Below are 14,980 nucleotides of genomic sequence, written 5' to 3'. Positions count from 1 at the left end.
TTTGACCTTTATCTACAGACACAGCAGCCTGGATTTTCAGCCTTTCATTCTTCTTTAAATGAAAGTCAGCAGGCTCAAAATGCAGAGCTTGGCTAAGTGACTTCTGTGGAAATATGAAATATAATAGTGATAACCACCAAGGGCTTTCAAGATTCTTGTGTTCTTCTAAGGATCCTTTCTTAACACCATGATTTGTTCTCATCTTTGTGGAAATGAAACCAAGATGGCCTTAATTTGTAAAGTCCTTCTTCATCTGTTGGCAGTCTTCTTACAAAGGATGCAGCAAAAAGAACACACACTTTTCTTTCAAAGTTTTGAAGAAATATAGTCATTAAAAAGAATTTAAATTATGCCTAGAGCACCATTTTACAGAATACCATTAAATTGTAATTACGTGCTTTTAAAAAGCCAGCTTGTTAAAGAGTAGCTGATGGTTTCAGTTTTTATAGGGAACACTTGTAACACTGCAGAATTCTACAAGGGCTTTCTCCTCTGGTGGGCAGGGAAAAAAACCACTCAAGTCATGAGAAACTTTTATAGCTTTCAGGAACTTGAAGAACAATTGCTGATTAAATTTCATGCTTTAGTGACGAAGTATTTTTACAGCTAAAAGAGGAAACCCGAAACATAATACATTTCATTTAAAGCAGGCAGAAAAACCAACCACAAATTAATATCTATTGTATTCCACATGACACAATATCAATGTCAATCGGTTTAAATGGTTTCACTTTATTTGTGAAAAATAAAGCCAAAATGCCAACAACTTCTCAGAAGGAACCATTTCATCATCTCCATCCCCTCAGATAAAACCTCAATTACTGGTAATTGTACATTTCCATCAACATCCCCTTTTAAGAGGTTTATTCTTTTAAAGCTTCAATTTCCCTAATCACTGAAAGGCAATCTTGAAGTTGTATTAAATTTGGAAAGTGGTCAAGACTCACTCCATAATAAGAAGTTAAGGACCATCACTACTTAAGGTGGAAACCTATTCATTTGCAGAAATATTCCTCTCTCTACCAAGAGGCTAATGAGCCTCCCCTTCCCTTCTCCTTTCTAAAAATAAAATCACGTTTGCCTTCTAAAATCAAATCACAGTTGCCAACAAATTAGGATTTATCCTAAGAGTTTGTCCATTCATTTCAACAAACATTTACAGAATGCCTCATCTGGGCCAGTCTCTGTTTTAAGCACTTGTGATACAGCAGTGCATAAAAATTCTCACCCTTCAAACCTTTGATTGACCCAGGACTGACAATAAGGAAAACAAACCAAACACGAGCACATTTTAAAAAGGTGTCTAAAAATCTGCCTCTGATAGCTGAGCTAATTCTCACAGGCACAAACTGCCCTGACCTGAGCTCTCTCTTGGACAAGCAGTTCCCACAAACGAAACATAAACATGCAAACCAGACCCACTGAACAGGTGGAAGTTTCCAGCTTTCTCACAGTACAACTGTAAGGTAGGACATAGCATGTTATAGTGTTATGTCCTTCCTCCCCACATTCCTGTGAAGCGGAACAGGAACAATTACTTGACCCTGGAGGAAGACAACGCCTTGTGGTCAGGGAGAGAACAGCAGTTCATGCCGGCTGCCTGGTCTTTCTAGGCCCGCTGCTGCCCAGGCTTCTACTGACCTCGTTAGGTCTGACTCTAGAAAATGAAGGCAGGTACTCAAAAGGTACAGTTCATCCAGAAGAATGTAAACGTGACTGAGCTAAGCAAACGTACAGCTGAGTCTTAGTGTTGGGGGAAGTAGCTTTCATGAAGGCAAAGGGAGCCCCATTGTCTGCTGTGTGGCTTGCTCCTCAGCCATTGGAGCACAGCTTTTTCAAAGGCATGGACTACAATGACCTCCTAAGGTGCACTGAAAATGTTGGCTGTAGATCTGAGGAGAGGGTCCATAGCTATAAAAATATTTGCAAGGGTGTTGTAACCCCTCGAAGTTTAAGAATCTCTATGATGGAAGTATCTGCCTATCCCTTCGTAAAAGTGAAGATGTGTTGGAACGCTGCTTTCAGAGTACTCTGTGTCCCTCCCAGCTGCAACACTTGTTTCCAGCCTGGTTCAGCAGCTTGCTGGTGGTTTACTAGGCAGACGTGAGCCAGAAACAAAATTAGCAACCCTGGAGTGGTCATTTAGGATCTGTTTGTCTCCTTTTACGAAACAATGAGTGCTTTTATAAAAGCATTTCTCCTCAGGAAACTGACTCCTCAAAAGTCGTTCTCCAAGCCAGTAGCTCACAGTAGATGGATGAGTTTACCTGTCCTAATAATACTTTTTTTTCCAAGCTGAAAGGTATCCCCAGGCCTCCACACCAGCCTTCTGGGGCCCTGACAGTTGTTCAATAGTGGCTCCACATCCTCCACAGGCTTGTTCTCTCATCCCTGCGAGGGAAGGTTCAAAAGGCAACTGGATCCCTTACTATTCAAAATCACTGCGACTATTTTGCGCAGATTTCAACCTAGGGGATTTGCAGCTAAAGAACCTTAAGGTGGTCATCTGCCTCTGGGAAAAATGATAACTATATTCTCAAAACCAGCAGGTACAGAAACTGCAGGAGAGAAAACAAAAATAATGTGGCCTCTCCCAAGAACACAGGGCATTTGCTAGGAGTTTTCTGGCATAGCCTTTACTGTGGCTACACTTTCTCCTCTTAGGCACCAGCCCACGTCTCTGCTGCCTTTTACCGGACTCTGAAGTCCTCAAGGATGGGACCTGCCTATGCGTATCTGTATATCCAACCTGGTACTGGTGACTGGGACATCACAGATCCTACTAGAGCTCAGAGAGTGGGAATGGCTTGGAGACTTCCTGGTCTCCTAAAATATCAATTTTTACCATTTCAAAATACAAATTACGGATAGTCTACAGAAGATGAAGCTTTTTGTAAAAAAAAAAAATCATATCCTAGAAAATATATCTCATAAATCTTTTTAAATTTTCAAAAGAAACCAACGTAGAAATTTGTGATGGAACATCTCAGATATGGCAATATAATAATTTTGCAAATTAAATTATTTAGGTTACTGCCATTTCTAAGTCACAGCATAATTCAACAGTAATAAATATCATGTAACAGAATAACTTAAAGCACTGATTGCTGCTTTGATATTTATCATCAGCTTTCCATTTCAGAAAACATCATAGAACTACAAATAAAATCTGCTTTTCTGAATATTCTGAAAGGCAGACAGCAGCTTATATAACTTCCGTTCTTCAGAAAACAGTAATTAGATTATGTAAACAACTGTCTGTAAGAGCCAAAAGTAAACTTGGAAGTTCCTGAGGATTACTCAACTTATGCAACGTGCTAACTTTCTAAGACTAAAACTGGGAAGTTCCACAGATGTTAAAGATTTTTTTTGTGTGTATGTGTAAAATGTGAACATAGGATTTACATAGTTGGAATTGGGAACAGTTTTGAACATTTTCTGAATCAGCTTTAAATGTTTATGAAATAAGCTTACATTTGTCTTATCCAACCATTTGTAATCTTTATTCTATAATTCTCCGCCAGTGCTAGAATTTTCTTCCCAAATGGTCTCAATTCGGACACTGAATAAATGAAAATGAATTTTTTAAAGCTGTGCTTAAATATAAACAAAATAAACTGCTAAGTTTGTCTGGCTTCAAGCACGCCATATGAAGCACGCCAATGTCACTTACGTGCCCTGATCACATTCAGGCCAAGTGTTCGTCACTTTAAATACTTCTGTGTTCCATTATTGTTTAAGTAAAATCCTGTTTCAAATGCCTTTGAAAACAGAGAAACATCCTGTAGACAAACTCTCCGAAAGTGACTGAATTAATGTCTTCTGTGATGTCAGATTTCCCCCCTGGGCTCTTTTGGAAGCATTCTTCCTGAATTGAAGTCACTATGAATATCCTTTAGATTTCATCTTGTTAACTCAGTTTTCAGTTAGAGCAGTGCTTGGGCCTGCTGCCTTTCAAGGCATAGTACAACAAGTAGTGGTGACGGGACTTCCATCAACCTTACAAGGTTGACAACTAACAGTGTAAAGAGAGTTCGAATGTGGGCCAAGGCATCGGACCTTACACCTAACTTAGGATACAGGTCGATCTATGGATCATTAGCCAGTGAATGCTTTTCTTGTCTAATGGTCTTTAAGGGCACATAAGAAACTCATGTTAAATTATATCCCGACATGTTATTATTCCATGAAAGCAAAACAAATCTCCCAACGTGCTTGCTTTCCAGTAGCTGTGGGTCTTGTCTCACCACGGGTACAGAAACGTATTGCTCCGAGGCTCTGACAGGGCTACTGCTCTTGATTAATCGTTCTTGTCTTTCTGCTTTTCATTTGATGAGGACTTACATATAGTTACTTGCTGCAGTTTACTTATCTCTCAGGTGGTTCCTATGGGAAGATCATAAACCATTCTTCCATAACCTTTTGTTGATCACCATTTCCATTAGGGACTCAGTAAGACATGCTCAATATCTCCACCAAGAACCATTTATTGCAAATCAGCTGTGAAACCAACAGGGGTGCTTTAGCCAAATTAAATCCTATGTCACAGATGTCACAGATTTTCAGCTCAAGGAAAAAAATCATCAGCAAGAAGAATCCAGAAGTCTCTGTCGGGCATTCTTCTTTCCATTATTTGCTTTAATTTCACTGTCTATGTTCGTATCTGTCAAAATTGAAAACAAATATTTATGACAGAAATATAGCAGGAATTATCAATACTAATCAATTTCTCTTCTGCCAAAAATTCCTCTCACAGTCTATACCATGTTTTGCTTCTTAGCCTAACTTCAGAGCACAGTGAAGTTAGGACAAGAAAATGAATCAATAAACTTTCAGTCCCCTTTGAAAGAGAAAGTCAGAGAGTAACAGAGGAGATCAGAGGTACAGAGAGGAAAACCAGTAAGATAAGACAAAAATAAGCAAGAAAGAGTGCTGAGCAAGACAGAGTGTGAGACAGAGAGAGAAGAGGGAAACACTAGAAAAAGCACAGAAGTTATCCTTCTTTGGAAATGTAGAGGAGCACCAATTATTTTCCTCTCTCTCTCTCAATACTGAGGGGCTCCCACCGCCTCCCCCCAACCTTGGTATTAAGGTTTTTAATGCTTGGAAATGGTTTAAATGATTGGCAGGGTAAAGACTGTCAATATTCCCACAAGGCTGCTGCAAAAGCTCTCGGTGGGCTCCTGTAGCCTCTGCCAAAAGCAAACCCTACCTTTGAGCTCTGCCGTCTGGTTCCCCTGCTCCTCTCTCGTCTCTGCAGACATGGGAGTTTTGCCATCAACAATATCCATCTTGATCATGCCAAGGTTTGTCAGGAGTAGCACTGGGTCGATCCCCTGACCACTGCTCTTAATATTCTCCAGTACCTTAAGACACTTGTATGACTTGACCTCACTTATATTTTCCTCCAAGAAGAGATTGTAGAGGCTCAAATCGTTGTACCCTTCAGATTTGAAATGTAGAACATCAAAAGTAGGGAGGATTTCGTACACTTTGAGAACATCTGTCTTCTGTCGGAACGGAACAAACAGCGTGTAGACAACCACGGGAGCCAGCAGGACATAAACCACAAGGTTAATGACACTGAGCAACTGGAAGACGCCCACGGCGATGAGTTTGCACTGAAACTGATCGGGCACGGCAGTGTCGTTTCTCAGGATCCCTGATTTGATGCTGCACACAAACTCATCTGAGAGTGAGGAGAGACTGAAGTAATAGCCCAGGTAGATACACGCTAAAAGTATAATGATCAGTGTCAGCAGGCGGCAGCTAATGTACTTAATGATTAAATTATTCGAATTTTTCTTTGTCTTCAAGTACTGCTCCACAATTGGGTACTTGAAGTGGCTTTCAGATACCTCCCACAAACTAAAACATAAAGGAAACAAAAATAATGTAGGCACTCATCAAGACCACCAAATATTAAAGGCAGATACACATTCAACAATGTCACACTAAAAATTTCAAACACCCATACTTCTTTACCTACAACTTCAGTAGAGTGGTCAAAAATAAAATCCGTTTAAAAGAGGAGGAAGAAAAGGAATAATAAAATACTTTTCCCCTTAATATTTAATAGAAGGCCTAGTTAATTTAATGGGTTAATATTTGGAAATTTTTAGAATGATGCCTGGCATCTGGTAAATCCTAAATACCTGTAAACACATGCCTCTTACAGGCGAGGGGTGGGACAGCTCAGGGGGTGTGGGCACAAACTATGGGGTCTAAAGGGCATGGTTCAGTTTCCAGCACTCTTACTTATAGCTATAGAAGAGTGTTTTTATCCAGAATAAAAGTGGAGGGGGAGGTTAACAAATGCACTTAGTAACATTGGTCTGAGGGTTAAAGGAGATAATGTACTTAAATAACTCAATATGGTGTGTGGGATATATTAAATATTCAAAAAATGATGGTTCTTAATATTATTATTCCAATTATTCAATAACAAGAACCAAAGGAAGAATGTGAAAAGGCAGGGCACAACCTACTCCTTCCCCATTTCTCTCTCATCCCTTGCTCAGCTGCCTTGAAATCCTCTGTGTATCTCCATTAAGGAGTTAAATAGATCAAAGCAAGCAAGCCTCATATAGTACCTAAATCTGTTACCCCTACAAGAACTGCATTTTTAAAATGAGATGGTAATGTTTCACTCATCAAGGGAAGGAGTCTTGACAGAAGGACAAACAAATGGGTGGGATGGGTCGGGGCGAGATTTGGGGAGAGTGGACATCCCTGGATCCTACAGGCTGTCACTAGGTGCATGACATCCCCCTGCCTCTACTCCTGCCCCACCTCCTAGCAGTGAGAACTCTGGGCCCAGACTGGCAGTAGAAGGGCAGAGAATTTGTCCTACAAAACCCGATGAGCTGCCTGCTGGGGCTAAGTTACCTTTGCCCCAAGTTCTCAGCAACACCTGGAACTGAGCAGGCTCCATCTCTCATGTCAAGGTCACACGCACTCTTTGCAGCCTTAATTGCACGGTTGTAAACTTTGTCAAGTTCTTCCATGATAAACTTCAAGTCTGAGCAAATATGAGGAGCAGCTGCGAAACGCCAGAACAGCGGGGGCAGGTACAGGAGGATCGCAAAGAGCAACAGGATATAGGGGAAAAACTGAAAAACAAGAGAACAAATCACGGGCTTAACAGAACCCCCACGCAGTAACCTAACGGCACCAAGTGATGCTCTCATTTTCTCACATCTTGAGACCAATATGCATTGTGGAAATCGGGCTCATTACCTAATAACTACTTCTTATGGCTAAATTCCCCTGTCCAGGTAATACCTGACACTGGTAACTACCTATTTTTTTTTCTTCCATAGGTATTAATTTGAAGTAATCAGCAACTGCACGGTGACACATGGTGTGCACATTCTAATCACAGAAGGAAAATAAAAAAATAAAATTACTCCCATTCCCTGAACAAAATCCCAGTTAGAAAACCTGTAACTATCACAAAGGCTTCTGCTGGGTTTTTGTTGTTTAATTTTTGTGGTTTTAAGAAGCAACTAAGGCATACGGCTCCATTTTTGCCCTCCTCTGGAATCTGGGAAAATGCCAAAGAAACATGTAACTTCCCCCAAAACAAATTAGAAAAGCTTTGACTTCAGTGATTCAGTAATCATCCCAATAAGACAGCTGAAATAAGCAGTTGAATTAACAGAATGCAGAATGAACGTGGAACAGACTTTGAAGGCAGTCCAACACCCTCATTGTATAGTTGGATAAACTGAGGCTCAGAAAGGCCATCTACAACAAGCAAGGGAATCAAGAGGAGAGCGTCCAGATCAGGGTGCAGACACACACCAAACAAGAGGGGATTCGCACGTCAGAGAGGGTGAGGAGCACCCCAGTAACCAAGACCACCAGTTGGTCAGAGATGGCTTAGCCTCAGCAGAAGACTTAGGAAGAGACTGTAAACGGCAGTCAGCACAGATCTGAACTGAAGCTCAGCACTGTGGCCTTGGGGAGTGAGGTTACCGAGTCTCTGACCCTCAGTTTCCTTATCTATGAAAAGGTCATGGAATAGAGGTGTCGTGAAGATTAAAGGAGATAATTGATGGAAAATGCTTAGCAAAGGGCCTGGCATGGAATAGGCACTCAAACACTCCAGGTAACCACAAAAAGGTTAGCTAGGTGGACATGTTACGCTCAGTCCTCACAGCAACGCTGACAGGGACTCTATATATGGCTCCATTCCGCAAATGGGAAGAGAAAGCTGGGAGCAGTTTCTGGCCCCAGATCACAAAGCCGGTAAGTGAGAATCAGACTATGTTGCCAACCTCTCTGAACCCAGAGACATCTTCTTCCAATTGAACACACTCTCAAGTACTTTACTCCTATGGAAAACTTCTCCTTACTTTTGGATGGGTCTATCTCCACCATTTCTCGGAGCTGTAACGGAAGAGGCCATGATGGCCTTAAGTTGACATGAAACCCTCCCCCGCAAACATTTCTGGGAGTGGACGGCAGACCCCACAACATGACCCTCACTGTAATTTCAGATGTACACGGCATTCCCATCAGCCCCTCACTCAGTTTCCCCCATTGCTAATGACTCACATTTCTGTGATACATTTGTCAAGACTAAGAAGCCAACACTGGCACGTGCCATTATCAGAAACTAAACTTCAGACTTTTATTTGTAAAGCACACTGGTTGTTTTTCCACTATTGTCCTCTTCCTGTCCCAAGATCAAATCCAGGGTACCCACTGCATTTAATTGCCATGTCTCCCTAGACTCCTTGGTTTTGTGACAGTTCTTCAATCTTTCCTTGTTTTTAAGTGCATAAAATAATATATAGAGGTTCATAAAAGAAATAGAGTATTGATATACAGTTATCAAAATACTAATATTTTGAATCCACTTCTTTATTCATACTTAAAATAGGATCTAGCAGATGATCTAACAGCTATTGACACTTTGAAGTTGTGAAGAGTAAATGATATTCCAGGATATCTGTGATTTTCTGTGGGTGACAAACTCACAGGTACTGCTAATATCACTATGGATTGTTGCCTACATAAAAACTTTTTTAAGCTAAATTTTAGTTGGAAGTGAATAAAAAATAAAGCTGTCATATATTTTCCTATCCTAGTTTGCAGGCCTCCTGTCACTATCACAGACCCACATAAGGAATCTCTGCCCCAGACGCAAGAGAGAAATAAGCACAATTGGAAGTGAATAAAAAATAAAGCTGTCATATATTTTCCTATCCTAGTTTGCAGGCCTCCTGTCACTATCACAGACCCACATAAGGAATCTCTGCCCCAGACGCAAGAGAGAAATAAGCACAAATGGCCCCAAAACTTTGCAAAGCCCTCTTACCAAGACAGCTGCTTTACTTTGGCATTCTGGCATGGGATGAGGTGTCTCAAAAGTATTAACCCAACTTGCAAAGGGCTGCTACACAATGACACACACAGCAGGCTGTGATTAGCTGAATTTTGGCTGCATAATTCATAGCTGGCTGTGGGGAGGAGGAATGTTCGTTTAATTCATGCCCAATCGGAAGGGTGCCCATTAGTTTAAAAACATAACTGTATGACACAGAATTTCTGCTGCTTCTATAACCATGAAAGCCAGGCATTCTATCTGGAAACCGCAGGGAGAAAACTGTTTCTAAAATGGGCTTGTGAAACATCTATACAAGTCACTTTTGTTTCAAAGCCATTTGAATAATGGCATTTCACCTCAAACTGTTCCCTTGAATTAATAAGTGACTATTTACAGTCTGTGGCATTTTTAAACATGCCCAAGTGGCACAATAATTTGGTACAATAAGTGGTACAATGAATAGCTCCGCACAGCTCATTGTAATTAGAAAAACAAATTACATATTGGGTATAAATTTCCCTAAAATATCCTTGTACCTTGATCACCCTATAGTAACGTCATTTAATGTTCCATAGCTTGGTTTTCTCCACACTTAAACCTCTTTTTATTTATTTTTTCCCACCAAAAATAAAAAGGCAACTTCCAGTGAGTCTATAAAAATGTAGTAACACAGGAAATAAGAATCCAAAAAAACCCCATAAAATTAGTCTTTGAAATCCTTTTGACCAAGTAAGAAATATGGAAAAGCTGCAGGGCTTTGAGGGTGCATCTGCAGATGGAAACAGCTTTGTTCCTAGGCTGTGTCAACTCCACATGAGGCCTGGGATGCTCAGCATCTCTTGAAGCCATAATGGCACTATTTTGCGTGATGCTCGAGTGACTATTGAGCTCTTCCAAGAATAGGGAAACTTCTCAAATCCTTGTGGAACCAAGCAGCTGTCCAACTACAATTTTCAGTCTATCTGCCTTAAAAATGTGTGCTGTTTCTGGAAGAGGTGATAGTTAGAACAACAGAAACCTCCAGATGGAAGGAACCTAGAGGGTGAGCCAGTACAACTTCCCTCCATATTCAAATCCTCTCTACCTCATCGACGGCAAAGAACCATCCAGTTCGGACTGAACAACTCCTCCCCTAAAATGCATGTAACCTCATCTTACAAGATTCAGTGCAGATGGGTAAATTCACTCGAAAACATCTTCTGGGGACCTGCTACGTGCCAGGCAGTGGGCTGGATGCATGGCCCCTGCAGACTAGGCACAGAGTCTACCCCAAGATCACACAGGACAGGTGGGAACACAAGCTGGTCATTAAATCATCAAAACGTATAGGTACTAAGTACTGAGGCAACAGAAAAGTCCCCGGGGAGGTGGTCAGGGAAGCTTCATAAAAGAGGTAACACCTGAAAGATGTCTTAAAGTACAGTGCGGCAATAAAATAAAACGAAGCCTTCTCTTAAGACTCAGCACAAATGTCACCTCTGTGGCCCTTTGGAATCCTCTTTCCTCTGCTTGGAATCCTTTCCTTCTTGCTTGTCTGTTGAATTCTCACTCATCCAGAGCACCAGGGTAAATGAGCAAGCCTGTGAGTGAGGAAGTGGCCAGAGCAGAGGCCAGAAGGGTGTGCTGGGTTGAATACTGCCCCCCACCCCTAATTCATGACCACCGGGAACCTTAGAGTGTGATACTGTTTGGAAATAGGTCTTTGCAAATATAATTAGTTAAATTAAGATAAGGTCATGATAAATCAGGGTGGGCCCCGGTCCAGTGACTTGTATCCTTATCAGAAGGCCAAATGAAGACACAGAGACAAACAGGAAGAAGCCCTGTGATAACAGAGGTAGAGACTGGAGTGATGCGTCTACCATCCTAGGAACACAGGACTGCCAGCAGCCACCAGGAACTAGAAGAAAGCACATCACAGATTCTCCCTGGATGCACCAAAAGGAGTTGAGTCAACTCTGGCAACACCTTGATTGTTCTGGTCTCCAAAACTAGGAGGAAATACATTTCTGTTGTGGTAATTTGTTACAGCGGATGTAGGAAACTCACAAAAAGAGTAAGCAGAGACTGAATTAAGGCGGCCACAAATTCCCACACCATACACAATGGAGTACCACTAGTGGAGGGCATAATCAAATATATTCCAGAAAACCACTATAGAGGCAAAGAAGAAACACATCGGAAGGAGAGAGACCAGGCAGGAGGTCACTGTGGCAGAGAGGCAGAAAGAGAAGACAGATCTGAGAGCAACAGATGGGGAAGACAGTTCAGTGTCCACACAGAAGAGGGGGGTGGAAAAGGAGAAGAACTGAGGATCACACTGGGTGTGCAGCTCATGCAAGGCCATGGGGGTTGGAACCATCAGGTGAAATAAATGAAGAGTCCCAGATTCAGAGCAGACAGGAGTGAGGTGGGAGGCAGACCTGAGAAGACGAGAAATTTTGAACGTGAGATACCTGCAGTCAAAACGCCCTGGTGTGTAGTAGATAACTGAAAGTAGAGAAAAATAATCTAGCTGTACAATTCAGGATTTGGTGGCACATATGTGGTCAAAGCCAACAGTATGGTTAAGATAATCCAAGAAGAATGGGCAGAAGGAGAAGACCATGGACAGGCCTGAGACCCTATAACATTTAAGGGTCGGGCAAAAAGAGAATCTTGGAGGAAATGGACAAAAGTGGTCAGAAACTAGGAAGTAGGTGAACCAAGAACATCCTGCACTGGGGAAGGGGAGTAAAAAGATGCATGAAGGATGTCTGTTCTGGCTATATGCTGTTCAGGTAATATCACACTTACAGACAATCCTAGACAGCGGGAGTCATGAGTGAATGGCTACCCCAAAAAGCTAATGTGCACTCCCTGAGAAGCTTACAGAAGGCAGAAAATACAGATGGCATGGCTTCTATTCTGCACCCCAGGTGCTGTGGTTTGCACTGGGTGACATTCTGAAGTGCAGTTGAAGGGAACCTATCATGGGGAGAGCCCTGGAGAAGACAGTGAGCAAAGTATCTGTTCACAGAAGGAGGAAAAGATGCCCACCAAGATAAGCAGAACCAAGTGACAAGGAACAGCCTTCCCACGGATCTATGAAATGCAATGAATTGTCCTATAAGGCAAGGAGCTCCCTTTTAAGGCAGTTTGTGATTATCTGGGAGAGCGTGAGTATTCTAGATTAAGGGTCCATAGGGTCTTCTTGTAAAGGGCCAGAGAATAAATATTACAGGTTTGAGAGCCACATGGTCTCTGTTGCAGCTGCTCAGCTCTGCCATTATGGTGCAAAAGCAGCCACAGATAATGTGTGAACAAATGGGGCACAGTTGTGTTCCAATAAAATTTTATTTACAAAAACAGGTATGGACTGATTTGGCTCAAGCATGTGTGCCGTAGTTTGCCAACCCTGGCTCTGCGTTCTTGCTTCTTAAAGAGTGGTGTGGTCCGTAGACCATGAACCTCAGTTATCACCTGGGAGTCTGTTATAAGTGCAGAATTGCAGGTCCCCATCAGACCTGATGAATCAGAGCCTGAAGTTCAACAAAATCCACGCACAGAGAATTTGAGAAATGGTCTACATGGGTGGTGCCCACATTGTACGGCAGGACAGGCTCACGTCGGAATCTCCTGGGAAGCCGATAAAAACCACATTCCTGACCTTAACCCATAGAAGCTCCAACCTAATGGCCTGGATGGCCTCGGGATCCTGAATTTTCACAAGGCCACTCTGGCAACGCTAAGGTTTGGAAGCCTCTGGTCCGGAAGCCTCAGAGGATTCCTCCAACCAAGTTTCTATGAGTCTACTTAAGAGAAATAAAGATTTGCCCGCTCTCTTAATTTTGTTCTTGTTTTTCTTACTGTTTTTTTTTTTTTCAGTCAAAAACTGACTTTCCTGTTTCAGAGAGAAATCTTACTAATAGTTGCCTCCTACATTCTAAACTTGAACAAAGGGAACAGAACACTCAAAAGAAAAAAAAAAAAGCCAGTTCTCAAGCAGTCTTAGAGCACCACCTACCGGCCCCCCTGACTGTACCTGCATCTCCACCAAAGGCCTCACAGTCTCTCCTTAGAGGCCATCAGTAGTGCACGGAGTGGGAGAGAAAGGGAGGAGGAAGACAGGGAGAAATCAAAGTCAGTTAGGGAGAAATGACACCATTGATCATACCAGTGTCATACCAGTGCTGACTTAAACATTACACTAAATAACTTTTTTGGAGGAACTGAACTCTCCTAACTTCAGCATCAGAATTAAATTGAGAAGTGCTGAATAAACTCTGTGCCTCTAATCCCCCATCCTTTGTCAGGATGCTCCTGGAGAACCAAGTCTGGTTCTGAACAGGACACACAGCTACCTCACTGCCCTCCTCCCTTCCACATATACTCTTCAAGCACCCACTATGGACTACGCATTGTCTCAGGGGTACAGGGATAAACAAGACATGGTCATGGTCTCTGCCTGCATAAAGCTTACAGTCTGAAGTCTCAGTCCTCACCTTACTCACCCTCTTGGCAGCATTTGACACAGGTTATTACATTGACACCAACTTTCTTTACAAGATACCCTGCGTTTCAAGCATACACACACTGTTAACACTTTCCTCATCACCCCTGTGTCTCCTCTGTTGACTGGTCCTACCCCACCCTCTCTCCATGTTGGAGCAGCCCTCAGACCTTGCCCCTGTCTACATATAATCACCCCCTAAGAAACCCCATCCACTCCTATAGCTTTAAACACTATCTATTTTCTGACAATCTGCCATATCTATAGCTCTCCTCTAGCCTGCAATCTCCAGATACCATATCTCACTGCCCACCTAACACACCCTCTGGACCATGGAGCATCTGATTCAACGTGTTCAAGCAGAACTCTTTGATTTTCCTCCAAAATCTGCTTCTTCAAGTGTCATGAAGGTGTCATTCCATCCAGTGCCTGAAACCTTGGTCATGTCCTTCATCCTGATCTTTCTCTCATCTTCCCACGTCCAATCAGTACATCTTGTTACTTCCATATCTTAGAAAAGATGCCCCGAGCCTTAGAAAAGATGCGCTTCCCACCTCCTCTGCTGTCATCCTAGACCTCAACTGCTGTCACTCTAGACCAAGGATCAGCAAACTGCTGCCCCTGAGCCAAATCTGGCCACAAGCGATCATGTCTACTCTGCAGAACTGAGTAGCTGCGACAGTGACCGTGTGATCTGCAATGACAAAAAACTTTATGATCTGGCCCTCTGCAGAAAAGTTTGCTGACCCCTGGTCTAGGCCCTTGACATCACTTTTGACTATCCTTTTGTGTGATCTTCTAATCAGCAATAAGACACAGAGTATTGCTTTTTGTTTGTTCTTTGCCCTCTTAGACATAACTGCTTCTTTTCCTTTCTGTTCCCTAATGAGAACCCTCACTCTGTACTTACCAAGTGGCTCTCCCTGCCTCTATTCCCTCCTGCACACCGTCACTAAGGCTTAACTCTTGGAATTGCCAAGTTCACCCTGCTCAGGTACCTGCAATGGCTCCCGCCGTCCCCAGCATTTAGCCCATCTATCTGGTTAGTTTTCAAAGTCCCCTGTAACCTAACCTACCCTGCATAGTTAATCAACGGCCCACTGCTCCCCAGCAGGCCATGCCTCTCCAAGAAAGTGCTTCCTACCCTCCCA

The 14,980-nt window shown here is 42.5% G+C and overlaps 1 protein-coding gene across 1 annotated transcript in view; it reads right to left on the bottom strand.

The window, feature by feature from the left end:
• Positions 1-712: 712 nt before the first annotated feature.
• The window catches only part of PANX1 (pannexin 1), a 63,278-nt gene continuing 49,010 nt past the window's right edge, over positions 713-14,980 (bottom strand). The window contains exons 3-5 of the mRNA XM_008020554.3: positions 6,889-7,112; positions 5,213-5,868; positions 713-4,663 (exon numbers count right to left, since the gene is read on the bottom strand). Coding sequence (XP_008018745.3) covers positions 4,584-4,663; positions 5,213-5,868; positions 6,889-7,112 — 960 coding nt within the window. The 3' untranslated portion in view covers positions 713-4,583. The remainder of the gene's footprint in view (positions 4,664-5,212; positions 5,869-6,888; positions 7,113-14,980) is intronic.

The sequence above is a fragment of the Chlorocebus sabaeus genome, chromosome 1, assembly GCF_047675955.1.
Source record: "Chlorocebus sabaeus isolate Y175 chromosome 1, mChlSab1.0.hap1, whole genome shotgun sequence".
NCBI classification, from domain to species: domain Eukaryota; kingdom Metazoa; phylum Chordata; class Mammalia; order Primates; family Cercopithecidae; genus Chlorocebus; species Chlorocebus sabaeus.
Note: the sequence above shows the minus strand (reverse complement) of the source record. Positions and strands in the feature narration are given on the sequence as shown.